General features: G+C 33.1%; 1 protein-coding gene across 1 annotated transcript in view; it reads right to left on the reverse strand.

The window, feature by feature from the left end:
• SLC37A1 (solute carrier family 37 member 1) overlaps positions 1 to 18428 on the reverse strand; it is a 132783-nt gene that overhangs the window by 5891 nt on the left and 108464 nt on the right. The window contains exons 12-17 of the mRNA XM_074300567.1: positions 17971 to 18061; positions 17416 to 17478; positions 10079 to 10164; positions 5316 to 5364; positions 3806 to 3879; positions 446 to 524 (exon numbers count right to left, since the gene is read on the reverse strand). Of these exons, the coding sequence (XP_074156668.1) occupies positions 446 to 524; positions 3806 to 3879; positions 5316 to 5364; positions 10079 to 10164; positions 17416 to 17478; positions 17971 to 18061 (442 nt within the window). The remainder of the gene's footprint in view (positions 1 to 445; positions 525 to 3805; positions 3880 to 5315; positions 5365 to 10078; positions 10165 to 17415; positions 17479 to 17970; positions 18062 to 18428) is intronic.

Below are 18428 nucleotides of genomic sequence, written 5' to 3' on the forward strand. Positions count from 1 at the left end.
ACAATGTTTTTTCTATATCTGCACTGGTCACAAATGGAATTGGGTTTAGAGAAGGTTCAATTATAAAGATTTAAAACAACTACAAATTGAATAACACATATATTTGCTTAATTCACTTTTAAAAACATGAAATTCCAAATGGAACTGAAGACCCTCCTTTTTCTTTTCCCTCCATTTCTCCTCTCATCCTCTTTTCTTGCAAAAAATTCCACAACCTCTGAAAAATAAATAGGGCCTAAACTAGAACCTAGCAAGCAAAAATAATAACAGTTGGGAATATTTGTGTATGAAAGGACCATATATTGTTTTTCAGTATTATTTTTCATCAGATCATCCTTTTTCAAACTTTACTTAGCTTTTATTATCTGTGAATTATCATATAAGACAGATAGCCACAGACCCACTATTAGATACCTAACTTTGCAACTCTAAAAAGACAACTTACCTACAGAGCCAGTTCCATCAATGATAGCCGTCACAGTGGAAAGGGCTTTGGAATTCCCCTTCAAACTTTTATGGGTACCCTATAATACAGGGGGAGAAATAATTTATCATTATAAGTCACCACAAAGTGTGAAGTGAGAAACAAACCAATATTCTCAAAACTTGCTTCTGCATCAAAGTACTCAAGGCACTTTGCCTAGACCTCCACTTAGATGTTATCACACTAACCTTTGGATTAGAGTTGTTTATGTTTATGTTCTGTCCTCACTATCTTATATCAAAACTCTCATATCAAAACTAACGTCTCTATTTTATCCCTAGCACAATATCTTAGACCCAGCAGATGCTTAATAAATGTTCATTAAGTCAAAATATATGGGGACAGCTAGGTGGCACAGTGGATAGGTTACCAGCCCTGAATTAAGGAGGACCCGAGTTCAAATTTGATCTCAGACACTTAATACTTCCTAGCTATGTGACCCTGGGCAAGTCACTTAACCCCAGCCTCAGGAGGGGGAAAAAAATCAAACTATACATGTAAATAACTTTACAAAAGATAATACTGCATATAAATATTTTTGATAATTTTAATATACATTTGACAGAAAAGGAAAAACTTAAGCTTTGAGTCAATCTAGGTTATTGAAAATATCAAGCAATTTGTTCTTCTAAATGGAACTCTTAAGTTCTCTCATTGTGAGGAGAAAATAAAATGAGTTTTGAGGAAAAAAAAGTAGAGTCCCAAATATGGGACAATTATGGAACTTTTCATAGCTGGGGTTGCCATATGCTGAAATCATCAAATTTCATTAAGATTTCCTATCTATTAAAATGATATCATCTTTTACTAGTGACATATGTAATATGTTTGCAGACTGTAAAAAAACTTGTTGAAAATTGCTAAGAAAGGTGTTGTCTTTTGATTAATCAATTAATCAAAGACATTGCTATGAAATCTAGAGTTTGTTCAGTTTCCAATATCAGGAAATATTAAATGATAATCTATGAAAATGTTAACTACTTGAGAAACCCAGAATTTCAAAGTTTATAGATCTCTTAGAAGAAAAGCAAGATTAAATGAATTCTTAGGACTCCTTACTAATCCAGTCTGTAGCAGAGAATTAACTTTTTCAGGGTAAAAAAAAAAAATCACAATGTTCAACCAGCTGATCAAAAGTGGACCCTTTTTTTCCGGAAGCTATTCTTTTTGGGCAATTTCCTTCTTATTCTTAAATGGCTTCACTAAACCCAATAAAATTTTATTCCTTTTTCTAATTTGGATCTTGAATTGTTTTAGATTATCATTCTTGTATTGATCAGTTCTACTCCTTGCAAATGGGTCCTTTTATTCTTATTTTTCTATTTTGTTTCTTCCTATGGTTGCTTTTCTCTCTTAGCATTCCTTTTACTAGGTTTTTTTTTTTAAACTTATCTCCTTCCAATTTTGGTCTTACTATGGTCTTTTTTTCTTATGATTTTGTACTAACATTCTTTCTCCCTACCTCTCATCTTTCCTTTCTTGTTTTTTATTTCCTTGAATCTCTCTGTCTTCTTTTCCTGTATCCTATATTTTCTCCTTTTCTTTCCTTCCTCTTCTACTTTCTTTAGAGTCAAGGTTAGGCATATTAAGTATAACGAAGGAAGAATTGAAATAGCTAGTTGCTGGGTGACAGAATGAATTATGCAAAGGATGAAGTTATCACTGGCTGACAAAATGGTGAGGTAATTTGTCATGGGTTGTGAGAGGGATAAATGTGTCAATTTTAGGCTCTTGGGCATGAGTCAAAGATGTCCAACCCAATGGAAAATAAAAGCAAGTTATTCTTGTAGACTTCTAGTAATGAAACAAAGACTAAGACAAATATACTTTCAGCATGAAATCTCCCATCAGACCTGTAGTCCATTACCTTCACAGATATTCAAAATAGAATATAGACTTTGCATAATACTTTTTGGAACATTTAAATATTTTAAAAAATAAATGAGATATTTTCGTTAAAAAAAAAAAAAATTTGCCTCTTATAGCACAGTACTATAGTTCAATCCTGCATTCCAAACAACTCTGTGGGTATCTTGTTAGGAATGACAAACCTTGGTAAAGATATACAATGATATGAAGAAGATAATAACATTTGTATAACTGTTTGCAATGGTTCATTTGAAAAGTAGGAAGATGTTTTCTAGATATTGGTAGTTGTTTGGTATAGCAATATGAGAACTGGGGCCTTGAGTGGATTTATGACTACTCATGGAGAAGGTTACTGAGTGAATGAAGACTAAGAAGAGAAAGGATAGGGAGGGAAAGGGCAATGGGCTGTGAATCACTTATTAAGTCATATAGAACAAGTGTTGACTATAAATGAGGATGAAAGAAAAAGAATTTCTAACTGAAGGATCTTACAGCCTGTTCTATGATCAAAGTGAGTGAATGGATCTTAAGCTATATGGGCATGGAGAATGGGCTCTAGGATAAAGCAGAAGCAGTAATCCTTGTCTATCTAGTAGCATAGAGACAATGACTAGATCCATATCCTCATTTCAGTTCAGCAACTTAACCCTTGGTGGAGATGAGGAATTAGGAAGAGGAAATATGGAGTCAATTTGTATATATTTGAGTTGAGATAGGTCACCAAGGAAGCTTTGGGATTGTGATGAGTATCTCCTGACAGATATAGATTGACACATCTTTATCAACATGGCTTTGATTTTCTAGTGATTTCCACAAAGGAAATGAGGTTTGTAAGAGAAGCCTAAGAATTCAGAATATGGATGGGGATATAATCAATGAAAAGTAGAGTAGTGCTTGAGAGATTATATGAGTGGATCTATGTGATATCCAATTTTACTGTCTTTTATGTCAAAAAGATTTAGGTACCCCTTCCCAGGGGTACTTTGATACCTCTATAATAAGGCATCATGGAACGGAATCTAGCCTAGTCTTGTGGAATACCTATTCCATGGATGGTAAATATCAGTCTCAAGGCTGGCCATTTTGTCCCTATAACATAAAAGATAACCAGGTTAGTTTTGTACAGATTTGTATTCAGAAAAGGGTCATTTGATTTTAAGAAGTCACTTCATAAAGCCTAATCTTCCTGTTTTGGAAAATGATAAATCATAACTTCTTTCTTTTTTCTACATTACAAAATTTTTATGAAGAAAAATGAAAAGATTTTTATAAGATAAATTTTAAAGGTAATTTTTATAATGTAAAAAAGGAAATAAAAGGCAACTATGTTTCTTATTTAATTTACTCATAACTACTTTTTTTTTTTTTCTGGGAACCACAAAACTAGCATTTTCTCAAATGCTACACATAATTGAGACTTAGCAATTGTATGAGATGCACAGAAAAACTTACCAAGTCAGCAGAGACTGCAGTAGTAATCAATGCATAAGGACCATTAACAAGAGCTCCACTAATAAGAAGCATAACTGATAAAAAAAAATCAATAAGAACAAATTAGAAAATAGGAGGGGAAAGCCTTTTCCCAATTGAAATGTGTAATTTGTAATAATTCCATAAATTAACCATTTTTTATCTCTAACATACAGTATTCATTCTCTGCAGTGGAATTGCATATTATGTATATAATCGAAATAAGAGGAGGATTATCTTTGTAGAAATTATAAGAGCACCAGTCCTGGAGTGAGGAATGCTTGAGTTCAAATACAAACTCAGACATTTAATACTTCTTATTTATGTGTTTGTGGGCAAATCATTTAACCAAAATTGTGTTGTAAAAAAAAATTAACTCTCATTCCCCCTCATTCTGATTTTTAAATGGTAGTATCTCTGAACAATCTAATAATATGAATACTCCTCTCCATCACCCCAAAATATATTTATTTGTCAGATGGAGGTTTTTATAAGTTTGGAGTTTTATTGAAATTGAGCAAACTATAGCAGCAACAAAAAATAATGTAAATTCTATGTAATATTCTATTATTGCATATTATTCTAACCACTATTATGATAACTTAGTGGTAGAAAAACCTAAAGGACAGTAATGTAAAAGGAAGAAAAAATGGTTACCACAGGCAAGTGTTTGAGTAACTTCATTTTTGCCTTTTGGAGATTTGAACATTGGTCAAGCAGGGTTACTCAAGGATATAACATCATATGATTTGCTTTTCAGAAGACTTTTAATGACTGTTCTTTAATAATAAATCATAAACATTCATTAAGTTTCCCCATTAGGAACAGAGAAATATTTAAGAAGTGACAGAGGCATAATTTGATATTATTGCCTGCAAAAAGTTAAAAATAGCTTTCTTTTTATATAACTGGCTCAGAATGTTGAATATGAACAGCATACAGTAGACTAGAAACTGATGACAGCAACCGAAAGAACAATGAGTGTAGAAGTCCTGATTCTTGAAGAAGTCACACCCTGAGGCTCCTGATAAGGCTGGCCATACTGCAGGAGCCAAATGATGCACTAATTATACTAACTGATATAAATTTACCTTCATATAGTACTGAGCTACAGTCTAGGAAGAAACAAAAATACCGTTCATAATCTAAGCTTAACTTTTTGACTCTGAAAAAATTCAGTTTCCCCTTTAAATAAAAAAGTATCTCTACTCCACATTTTCCCTTGGTCATCTGACACTCGAATTCATAACTGTCCTGGACTATGTTCTATGTATCACAATAGCTATCGCAATCTATTCTAATAGTATAGATGTCCCAACTCTCAGAAAATGAATAAATTTAGGAGATGAATTTTTGGTGTCCTTCAAACTAAAGAGAGTTGTTTCCTTGCTTATAACTGCTGGATTTTGTTATTTTGAAATTTTATCCCCATGTGAACAGCACTCCAAACTTACGAATAAAGCTTAGGAGAAAAATACCATAATGTTCTCACCTATTGTAGCTTCTAGGCCCATTTTACTGACCATAGAGAACATATAGAGCTGTCAAATTAAAAAAAAAAAAATTCAAAGTTATTTTATGGCAAAGGAATAGAATTCATAATTAGAACTGTGAGAGAAGAGATAGTATGTATTCAATCAATTTGCCATTTTTAGGGTGTACAAAATGAAATATTATGACAGTTAATCATTACATACATTTGAATATATTAGTTTTCTGTTCAAGAGATTTAAGTTCAGCAGTGACTCTGTTGCTTTTTAAGTATGTGATCTTGAAAAAATATTTTCAAATGGGCATAATGACATTTATATCCTGCATTGTACTGGATTTTGGCTTAAAGTATAGAAATGAAAGCCTCTCGGCAAGAAGAGAATATAGCTAATAAAGAACAATAAAAATATATTTGCTTGGGAACTTGAGGATAAATTACCTAAGGGAAAAAAATCAACAAAAAGCCATGACTTTGAATATCTATATGCAATCAGAAGACTGGACAAAGTCTTTATATAAAAAATAACTTCTAAGAAATAGAGCTATCCAAAAATGAAATGAGTTGCTTTGGGAAGACAAAAAACTTCAGAATTTTATCCTAGTTTTACTTTTACCTACAGTTTGTCCGCATTGTACTAGTAGTCTTTTCTGTTGAATCATTTTTTAAAAGCTTTATTCTATGTGCATCCCCCTACCCTGGGATTTCCCTCCTAAATTTTTGAGAGGTGGAATCTGGATTACAAAAGACATTGAGGTAACTGGTAAAGAGCTTGGTAAATATATATCCCCAGCTTTTAGTTCCAGACTTCACTTCTTTTTGGAATTACTATTACATGGAGTGTAGATGGAGTAGGATGAGGTAAGAGACCAGAGTTCAGGGCATAGAGGTAAAGGAGCCAGCAGTAATGATTGATGTTGGAATGACTAGGAAAAGCCCTTAGTGAGTGATCAACTAACTTGCTGTTCATTTTGGCCTTCACAGTCTTTAGAACCATGGGAGATACCATCACATGGAGTCCATTGCATAAGGGTCTAAAATCATAGGTAAAAGGAGATAAAAAGGAACAGAAAGACCAACATGCAGAACTAGAACAAAAAGAATGATCAGTTAGAAACAGGGTCACTGGTGAAGGATAACACATGTTGTTATTCTTATGTTTCATCTGTTTCCAGAGTCACTAGTGCCACCTCTACTTGCCAATTGTGGAGATGGGGTAGTGTGAGTGAGCACAAAGAACTCATAGTGTGGAGGCCATAAATTTTTTTTCTCTCCTGTTTCAGAGCTCCTTTTCTTTCTCCTTTTTGATTGTTCCTTCGCTTCATTTGAACAATTTCTTATGTTTTGAAGGTATACTTGAATAAAACACAACATATTTTTCTGCTATCTTGCTGATATTCTGTTTCAGCAAAACATTTGATAACATTTACTATGTTATAGTTGTAAAAAATATGAAAACATTTCAGATAGATGATAGTACATAATTAGATAGGGTTATAACTCTTTGGATAACTATACATAAGGAATAGTGCTTAGTGAGTTTATATTAACTTGAAGAAAGGTAATTAGTAGAATAGCCAAGAGCTCTCTCCTTGGCACTCTGGCATTCAATATTTCTATTAATGAAATTGTATGGAGACCAAGTGGCTATGCTTATTAAATTTTGAGATGATACCCAAACTGAGAAGATATCCAAAACTGTTGGATAATAGATTTAGGATTCGAAAAGTTAAGAGTTAGGATTCATAAGATCACATATTTAGAGCTGGAAGGCACCTTACAGGCTTATTTAATCTAACACCCTCACTTTACAAATAAAGAAATTAATTTTTCAGAAGGATTAGGTAGTCAGATAGGTAGTAGTGACATATTTGGGATTTGAATCCAGGCCATCAGACTACCAATCCTGGACTTTTCCCACCATGCTACAATTTTAAAGTATATATATACTTTGTAACCTTTAAATTTACATGTAAGTATCAATGATAGGCTAAATCTAATAAGATTAAATTGAAAGGGAATAAATGTAAAATTATTCATTTTACCTTTAAAAATCAACTTTACATATAAAATAGGAGACGCATAACTAGAAAAGAGTTAATCTGAAAATGACTATGGGGATTTTAAAAAGTGACAGAATGATTAAATTTAAGTTTGATATAAAAAGAATTTTCCTTAAAAATTAGGAATTATCCAAAAGATAACCTCTTCAGAAGATAGTAGATGGACTCTCAATGTAATTTGTCTTTCAGAAGTTAGATTACAATTTGTTGGTAATGTTGAAGAGATTCTTAGTCAGCTACAGGTTAGGCTAAATGGCCACTGAAGTTTATTTGAAGAGATGGTTTGAAGAGAAATGGCTTTGTCATTATGTTTTAGCTATTTTATTCCTTTTTTAAATTTATACAAACTTTATAAAAGACTGATAAGGAATACTGTTTCTTATATCTTGGCAGACAGATGAAAGGTAACATGAGTTTTTAGACATTTTTAGCACATACAAGGATTTGTTTTAGTTGACAATACTACAAGGAAAGGATTTTCTTTTTCTTTGGAAAGCAGAGAATTGGGGGGGAGTTCGGGAGTGGGGGAATAATGATAATAATTAAAAATACGATGCCTTATATCAATTAAAGTCAAATATTAAAAGCATACACAGGAGAAAGAATTTCAAAAGAAAACTTAAAGAAGCAAAGAAGCATTGGAACTCTTGTGCTAAATTTAAATAATACATATGTGTATGTATTTTAGAAACCAAGCTATAAAAATAAATTCATGATGCCTTTTACAAGCCACTTTTTTGTTCTTTTTCTAATTTTGAGTATGAGACAGACTATGTGTTTGTAGTTTTCAGATTAGATGAAGACAAGTCTGGAGAGACTCTCAGCTTACCACCAAAAAGACAGCCATGAGGTGATGATTGTTTTCTGGACTCGCTCAATTATGAAATTGCTAAGGTAAGGAGGGGTTTTGATTTGCATTATATCCATAAGCTTAAGATAATGACCAATTAGTGAGGATGTGACAGATTGAATTGTTAGACTTTCTCTTTCTCAGTCCACATCCCCAATTCATCTATGGACTTCCCCTAAATTTGCATTCAGTAGCTAGGGGAAGTTTACAGAGGCAGAGACTCATTAAACTCTTATATTCTTTCTAACATCCTTCCTATATTGTTATATATCATGAACACTTAAAATAGGCTAGCTACGCAAGATGATGATGAAACCTTGACTACTTATGAAGAGCACTCATTTATAATTACTACAAGAGGAAATCAATGAGAAACATTGCCAAATTTTATTTTCATTTTTTGGTTGTTTTTATTTATTTGTTTGTTTAATTTTAGGGTTTCTTGTTGCTTTTTGGATTGTTTTCTTAATGTTATGTTTCATAGCTGAAACCTAAAACATGATATAATTACTGTGTTATGAAAAACAACTCTGATCTGAATCAACTTAAAGTGTGATTACTAAGTGCAAACCCAATATATGTAAGGTCCTATAGTCTCATATTGGGGATTCAAAATCTTCATTCTCTTTCATGTGAAAAACTTCTAACTACAGACAGTTCTTGCTTTATATAAGTGGACCATTATTCATACCCTTATAGGAAGCAATTTTTGTGTAATGTAAATTTATCTGGATGTGGGGAAGGGAAGAAAGCAGAGAGGAAGGAAGAGAAGCAGGTTCCAGTGGAATAAAGGGGCTGACATATGGTTTAAGGTCATGGAGGGAGAGAGACAGAGAAAAAAAGAGTAGGAGGTGGGAGATGAGGGGACTGGTGTCTGTCACATGAAGGCTTGATTAGAACCAAGAGGAAGAAGGGGGGGAGGCTATGAAGAAATGTGGAGGTCAGACATAGACACAGATAGGAGAGTACAAGTGACATGAGAGATGTGGGGAAAGACACATGGTACCAAATATGGACTAAATGGAATACAGACATGTGGGGACTGGTCATATGAGCAGGTGAGTAGAACAGGGGAAAGGTATCTTTTTTTAATGTGGTGCACTAATGGCAGTCTCTCTGTGTGTCTTTTTTTTCCCTTCTACTTGAGGTGTTTATTTTTTAAGGGTTTTTTATTTTTATTTTTGGGGGACATGGTAGACTGCTGAGCTGAGGGGCAGAATAAGGGAAACTACAATATTGTACAATAAAGTTAACATAGTTTTGTGGGGTTTTTTTGGAATGTGGATTTCTTTCAACTTCTTTATGTAAAATTGAATTTGCATAATGCAAATTTATGTAAAGTGAAAACAGTCTGTATTTGAAAAAAATCTGTAAGACTTTTTTTCCCCTCTATGTTAAACATTAATAGTTTTTACTTCTATTTTAAATAGATACTTTTAAGTGAAATTCAAAGAAAAACAATTGAAAGGAAACACTTATGCAATCCTAGACATGTGGCGACTAGTATATTCTTTTATAAGCTATCTGAGGAGTTAAAATTTTTAGATGCTGTGAGTCTATGAATACCACTTTTATTGGCAAGCTATTCCAATGTGATCTGAACCTCTTCTTAATTTGTGTCTATATGTCAATTGTCATTTGTAATGGCAATAAACTATAAGGAAAAAATCCTACTTAGTAAGTAACTTAGCAAACTATTCAAACATCATCTTGCTTTTGCCTTTAAGTATATCAACTTAGAGTCTATAGCCAATTATGCTCAATTATACTAAAAACCTGTAAAGAAAAAGTATAGTATTTCAATTACTAAGGTACCACGACAGCAGAAGCAGAATAGGTTCATAAAGTCTTACCGTTGGAGCTGCTAGCAGCAGCATTAATCCACAGGTAGAAGCTCGCTTTCCCAGCCTATCAGAGATCACACCTGCCAAGATTCCACCTGGAAAAAAAGGAAAAAAAGTGTGACACACTACTAGAAATATGTACTGGGCAACCCCTTCACATAGAGCAGGCAGGTGGCAGAGTGGATAGATCATAAGGCTTTGACTCAACAAAAGCTAAGTTCAAATCTGACCTTAAACATTTATCAGCTGTATGATCAAATCTCAACATCCTAGGCAAGTTTTCTTATCTCTAAAAATTGAGCTAATAATAATGCCTACACTCCATGATATAGTTATGAGTTTCAAATGAAGAACTTAATGTTGTGCCTGACACGTTATTATTACAATTAGCTATCACTGAAAGATTAAATAAGGTCTGAGGTCAAACCATACTTATTTGTAGGCTATCCAAACTCAGCTTGTCACATCATTTTCTTATTTCCTTTTAACCTTCTGAGATTTTTAAATGATTAATGGTATTTATGCTAATTTATTTCTTCTTAATATATTTTCAATCTCATTCTCATCAATTACTTAATTAGCTCATGCTCCCATTCTAGTTCATTAAATAATTGCTATTTAGTTTGGGAAAAATTTCCATTAGTAACATTCTTATTTTTCCAAAGTTAAACTTGTGGAGTGTCTAAAATCTATTAAGTCGAATCAAAAAGAAAGCAAATATATATAATCATTCACATTATTTTGGCTTTGACCAGTGTTACAGACTGAACCATTTCAAACTCTCAATATAACAATATATGACTCTTCTTCACTTGTCTGGAAACACAATCTCAAGTTATTCATCATGCTACATTTCAAGTCTTGAAAAAAATATTTGTCTTCATGATAAGGGTTTAAACCCTCAGAAAGTATCCTAGATTGGCCTTGTGTAACCCAGGTTTTAAGCCATTTGCATAAGGCTTGTAGCTGATAAATAGAATGGTGAACCAATGCTGTATACCTACATGAAAGATAAAGTTGGCACCGAGCTTTAGAGAGGGAGAGACGTTCTTCTTGATTCCTCCTTCAAGAGAGGACACACATGGTTCCAGACCCTCTTCAGGGAGATACCCATGGAGACAAAGAACCTATAGGGGAAAACAGCTTCTCAACATTCCCCTAATTTCTAACTTTCTTCCCTAGCTACTGTGTAGACTTTTTGTGCCATATTATGGGCAAGAATTAAGCCTATGGATAGAAGTTTGTGGTTCTCCTTCTCTTACAAGGAAAAGCAACTGGTAAAAAAGGTTAGACCTAAACAAAAATTCCCCTTGACTGGCTTTATTTAAGTGGAGTTGTGAAAATAAATGAAATTTTAGCCTAATTGGCACAGTGATTAAAGCATTGATCCTAGAATCATGAAGTTTTATTTTTAAGCCTGACCTCAGATACTTACTAGTTATGAGGCACTAGCTCAGTTACTTAACCTCTGTCTCAGGATAATAATAGCACCTATGTTTCATGGCTTATAAGTATAAAATGAAATAATATATATAAAAGTAATTAGTAGTAGAATAACTGGTATATAGTAAGTACTGCATAAATGCTTATTTCTTTCTCACCTTCCCTCTAGTACCTTTCTTAAGGGAGAACAGGGCAGACATTTACTTACTTTGCTTATTTACATTGCCCTAATTTACTTGGGCAATACACATAGCCCTTATATTTGTTTTCTCTTTCTAAAATACATCCTACTTGCCAGCCCCTCAACACTCTTCATATAATTCTTATTAGGTTATAAGGTTTCTTGATAACATAGCACTTTTGAAATTTCTCATTAATCTCTTCCTATCTGAGTTCTCCACAGATTCCTCATAGATCTTCATGGATTTCTCCCTAGCCTCCCACCATTCAATCTCTCCCTGTCTGATGATTTCTAAAATAGATCTTTTTTTATCTATAAACATGCTCTGTGTTTTTCTATCTTTAAAAGATTGTCATTTGTTCTTATCATCTATTCTAGTTAGTCATATTTCTTTTTTTCCAACTAAGCTTGAAAAAGTTGCTTGCTCTTACTTTCTCTCCTCTCACTCTTTCCCAGACTATAATTTGTTTTCATCACTCAGCCGAAATTTCTCTCTATAGAGTTACCAATGATGTCTTTTAACTGTCAAATATCTTTTCTCATCCTTGCCCTTCTTGATCTCTCTGTAGCATTTGACACTGTCATCTTTTTCTCCTGGTTATTTTAACTTCCCTGGCTTTTTCTTTGTTCTCCTACCTATTTCAACTCTGTCTTGTCAGCCTTTGCTGGATTCTCATCTATACCATTCCCACTGACCCAGGACTCTGTCTAGGTCCTCTCTTTTTTCTTCTTATAATTTCTCACTTGGTAATCTTATCAGCTCCCATAATTCAACACTCATCTCAACTCAGATTTGATCACTGTATCCATATTTTCATCCTTAGTCTTCCTCTTAAGCTACAATTCCAAAACACATTTTGAACATTTTGAATTGGATATCCCATTGCTAATGTATATTTAACATGTCTAAAACAATACTCATCTTTTACTCATAATCCCCTTCCAAACTTCCTGGTTATTGTGAGCACAAACATATTTCTATTCACCCATGTTCACAACTTGAATGTAATCCTTAACTCCTTACTATTACTGACTCCACATATTTAAAAAAATTCACAAAACTTGTTGTTTCTTTCTCAATAACATGTTTTCTTTATACTCTCTTCTCGTTATTTATACAGACTTCATTAGACCCTCATAATTTCTCATGTGACTATTACAAGTGTGTTCTAATGGATCTAACTCCAACTTTTCCCTACTCCAGTATTTTCTCCATATGGTTGCTAATGTGATTTTTTCCTAAAGCATGAGTCTGACCATGTTATACTCCCATTCAATAAACACTGACTTCCTATTGAAATATAAACTTATATCAGTTAAAGTTATTTGTAACTTTGAAAACTTACTTCCCTCCATACTCCAGCAATTTTATGTTCCAGCAATATAATTATGGCCTATTTGTTAATCAGATACAACAGTCTATATCCCATTCAATTGTCTTTGCACAAGCTGTACTCCATGCCCCTCTCTCTTCTCCTCACCTCTTAGAATTCTTAATTTCCTTTAGAAATCATTGCCTCAGGGGGCAGCTAGGTGGCACAGTGGATAGAGTACCAGCCTTGAATTCAGGAGGACCTGTGTTCAAATCAGATCTCAGACACTTAACACTTCCTAGCCGTGTGACCCTGGACAAGTCACTTAACCCCAGCCTCAAAAAAAAAAAAAAAAAAAAAAAAAAAAAAGAAATCATTGTCCCATTCTATAGGAGGCTTTAGTCTTTTTAGCGGCCAGTACCTTACTCTCTAAGTTTACTTGGAATCTATTTTTATGTGTTTTACATCATATATGCATATGTATTTAGGTACACACACACACACACACACACATATAAAACAGACACAGACACATGTACCTATTGGGAATTGGGATAGAATTTGTGATTTCACTGGTATAGAAAATTCCTAAGTAAGAGAATTCCTTTTATCATTGTAGTACCTTACTCTCTTAAGTTTATCTGGAATCTATTTTTTATGTGTTTCGCATATGCATATGTATGTATGTACACATGTGTATTCATGCGTGTATAGGTGTATAAACAGACACAGACACACGAACCATTAGGAATTGGGATTGGATTTGTGATTTAATTGGTATAGAAATTCCCAAATAAGAGAATTCATTTTACCCATTGTAGGCTTCCATCTTCCCAAGAATTTCTGATTTTAATAAGTTGTATAGAGCCCTAAAACATTCCTAAGTCATAATTAATATGTGTCAGCTCATAAAAGTGAATATAAAACTTGTGTCTAATAGTAAGATCACAACCTTGTGACTCTTGTCTGTAATTAGAGTAGAGGAGTAAATCATGGCAAATGCATAGAATGGAGAATAGGGAAGATAGAGTACTCAAAGAAACATCAAAGTGTATGTCAAAATTTCCTTATATTAGGACAGGAGTTGTGGGTATTAGTAGTGGTGACAGATTGTCAATCAAATATTGATTGTGAATCTCAAACTCATTGAGAAAAGAAGGCAAAGTGAAAGACTATCAACATTTGAAATAGTTGACCAATTTGGATATAATGAAACTCAAAGGAGAAGTTGCTGAATGATGATGGGAGAGAAAATCTGAAAGTGGCAAAGAAACCCAAAGATTATTCCAACTATCCCACCATGACTTATGAGTTAGGAGCAATGCAGACTGGAAAGGATGACCAACGTTGGAGAGTCAGCCCAATAAGTCAACTCTAAGAGATTGCTAATGATTGACTGAGCATGAAAGAAAGAGGAGCAAATGAAAGGATGTTTATCCTGGAAGATTTTATCTTCCATATCACTGGATGTGACTCCTGTGCTAATCATTTACCTTCCTGGTACCCCAGACAATTCAAAGACAACAAGCTCATAATTAGTTATAGATATAATAGTTATATCTGCCTTGATAGCAGATATCCTCATTTGGGAGTTCTACATAAATGAAATCACCAATTATTTACTGAGAAAAAAATTGATGTTGTAGCATAAGAACAATTCTACTGTCCCAGGAGGAGAAGCAGGATCAGCAGATCTGAGGAATGAAACCAAAAGAATTTACATTTTCTCACACATATTAAGGCAGCTAAACAGCACAGTGGATAGAGTTCTGAACACAGAGCCGGGAGACAGGAGTTCTAATCCAGAGCCTCTGACACTTACTAGTTATGTGACCTTGTTACGGTAAGCCACTTAACTTCTGTATTGGTTCATTCAGATGTAAAATAAAGATAATAACAGCAGGCATTTTCAAGTTACTATGAGTATGAAATGAAATTTTCCAAACCTTCAAACACTAAATAAATGCTATCTATTATTATTGTTATATAATGGGTACTTAATCTTTGTTGAGTGAATCAATGAATGATTTAATTGGAGAATGTATGTAGAGGTGTCATAAAAAGTGGGTAGATTAGAGATGTTAGGAAATATACCACATTAAAATGAGATTTTTCCTCATTCCTACATGGATACATTTCCATTATGTAGTTACAGATGTACTTTTAAAATGCTCAAGTTTAAAGGTAGGTATAAACAAAAATCTATAGGATGACAGAAATTGAGGTGTTCTAAATGGGAAAGCCAAGATGCAGGGAATCAATTCTGGTGAAACAATTATTTTTACTGAACTGTTATTCACACATTTGGATTATTTAAATCCAGAACTAAGTAGAAGAAAAAGTCACTGAAATTATTTTAATAAATCTTTTGGATTTTACTCCTCAAACCTTTATTTAGGACAATTAGCTCTTATTAAGCACATTCTTTTTTTTTTTAACTGATGAATTTTGTTTTGACAATGCAGACATTTAAAAAATACTCCAATATCCATTTCATTTCCAAATATATTCCCTGAAAAAAAAAATTTATATAGAACTACCTAGTAATCTAAAAGCATACAATTCTTAACATAGATTATAGTTATAGAGAGCTGAGAGATTAAATTAATTTCCAAGTTATATAGCTACTATGTGTTAAAGATAGAGCTCAAATCCAGGTCTTCCTGGCTCCTAACCCAAATTTCTTCACAACACTATGTTGCCCCTGAAACACAAAAGTTGAGTTGTGCCAGGTTTTAGAGTTCTTAATACCATGCAAAGAAGTTTGAACTTTACTAGGTAGGCAAATGGAGATTACCAAATATTTTGATCAAAAGTAGCATGACTATATCTATGAATTAGAAAAAATAATCTGGCAGCAATTTGAAAATTGGATTATTGATTCTGGCTAAATCAAGTCATATGTAGTTTCTGAGTGAAGGAAAAAATTGCTACCCAACTTAAAACAATTGCATTGGAACAGTGATTTCAATCTCAAATAGGATTGGGTCAACCAAGCTATACATAAGGGTGTCTGAGGGCCACACATTGACTTAAGCTTTAAAATGTAATGCTATCTGTATTTTACTGTATTTTCATTTATGTTGTTAAATATTTCTTGATTACATTTTGATCTGGTTTGATCCCATGCTCAGGAGTGGGATAGTAGATCTCCAAATGTTTAACATCTCTACTTGAGGTCATTAATAATGCAATAATTTTATTTTTACTTGAAATATAATTTTTAAAAAATTGGATTTGTGTAGGAATCCAACTGCCCTCCATTATTATTTGCTTTTTTACTTCTATTTTTATTCTATTAAATTTAGTGGTTAGACACTCAACCATAGATGGCATTTATGTTGGGATATAATAGAAATATGACTTCTGAAAATTGAAGGAATTCTTAAATTAATCTAATAAAATCTCCTTAATTGGCAAGTAAAGAAAATAAGGCTATGAATTGCCTAATTTCACACTTCTAGTTAGTTGCAAAGAGGGGTAAGAACCTATGCCTCAACTTGAAATTGAGTGCTCCTCCCTTCTCTTCCTCCCCTCCCCCTCCCCACTGTGTCATGTTATACCTAGCCAGTTTATTTTGAAAATATATAAAGATCAAGTAGATTAGGTTTTATATTCCAAGCTGGTAGGACACTCAGAGTTGGTTTAAATGTACATTAAATGGAAAGTGCTTTTAACTTTGGGGAAACATTTACTCTCATGTATATAAATCCTCAAAATAGGCTAAGCATGAATATTCACATGTTTGTCCTAGTGCAACTTAGAATGAAATATTTTTAAAGCACAGAAAAATTTTATGCCCACTTTGTTTCTCAGTTCCAAGAAATCCTACAAAAAATCATTCTCAAGACCATCTGAGTACTTTCTGGTACAATCAGATTAAGATACTAGTTCAACAGTACAGAATATTAAGGAAAACATTCACCCCTTTAATATTATTTTTGAAGTATTTATTATCTGAATTTTAGAAAGGGCTTTTTAAAAAAATTAATAGTATTTTATTTTTCCAAATATATTTAAATCTAGTTTTCAACTTTAATTTTTGTAAGACTGCATTCCAAATTTTTCTTCCTCCCTCACCTCTCCCCTCCCCAAGACAGCAAACAATCTGATATAGGTTAAATATATGCAATTCTTTTAAACATATTTCCATATTGTCATGTTGCAGAAAAAAAAAAAATAGACCAAAAGGGGAAAAAAACCAATGAGAAAGAAAAAATCCAAACAAAATGGTGAAAATACTATCCTTTAAACCACATTCAGTCTCTATCCTCTCTGGGATGCAGGTGATATTTTTCATCCCAAGTCCATTCACTCCTTTAATACCAAACCTAACACAAAGAGAGACCATAAAATGTCTCTTAGTCATCTTAGTCACCAAAGAGGTGGGGGGACACCAACAAACTTACCAATGATTCCTCCAACATCAAACAAAGTAGAGAGATCCCCAGCTTTTTTGGCATCAAAATGATCTAGTTAAATAATAGAGAGAACATTTGATTAATGTGCTGACTTTCAAAAATCAAAGAGTGAATTCATAACAAGGGAGTCCTTAAAAACCCATCAATGTTTAGAGCTATGTGGATTTTCTTGGTTTACAAGCATGATATAGAAATTAAGATTATATTGTTTATCTTGACTTAATCAAGACTACTTTTTAAATTGAAACTATCAATCTAAGTTACAAATTTTAAAAAAATATGTTGCACATGGAAGAATAGAATCAGAGTAAATTACTCAAAAAAATATTAGCCAAGGAAGTAGATCAATTATACTATTCTCAAGGGCTAGTCTCCATGCCAAACTCATTAAATATTTAGTATTACAAATTCACATTGAGAGGTCCTAGCAATATCCTCTATGCAGAAACCATGAATTGGAAACATCTTAATTTCAAATTTATGTTTCATCAGAATGATGTATGCCTTTAAAAAATGTCTACTTTCAGCAAAATGGATACTTACCTACATTTGTGATATAGAGTGGTAGCCAAAATAGGAAAGTATAGCTCACCAGCTTGGCAAATAACAAACAAAGAGAAAACTCTATGACTCCCTGAAAAAGAGAAAACTAATGGTATTTTTCTTGCATTTTAGCAGGTTTATATAAATTTAGTAAATAACATTTTTATTTTCCTCCTTTAATAATTTCTTCTGTGGGGCAGCTAGGTGACACAGTGGATAGAGCACCAGTCTTGAATTCAGGAGGACCTGAGTTCAAATCTGGTCTCAGACACTTAACACTTCCTAGCTGTGTGACCCTGGGCAAGTCACTTAACCCCAGCCTCGGGGGGGGGAAATAATTTCTTCTGAGATTTGATTTTAAAGCATCTTTCTATAAATCAATAATACAAACAAATACACACAAATACAAACAAAACATAGCATAAATCTATGCAGAAAACTGTAACAAGCAAAGGATG

The sequence above is a fragment of the Sminthopsis crassicaudata genome, chromosome 3 (genome assembly GCF_048593235.1).
Source record: "Sminthopsis crassicaudata isolate SCR6 chromosome 3, ASM4859323v1, whole genome shotgun sequence".
In the NCBI taxonomy this organism is placed as follows: Eukaryota; Metazoa; Chordata; class Mammalia; order Dasyuromorphia; family Dasyuridae; genus Sminthopsis; species Sminthopsis crassicaudata.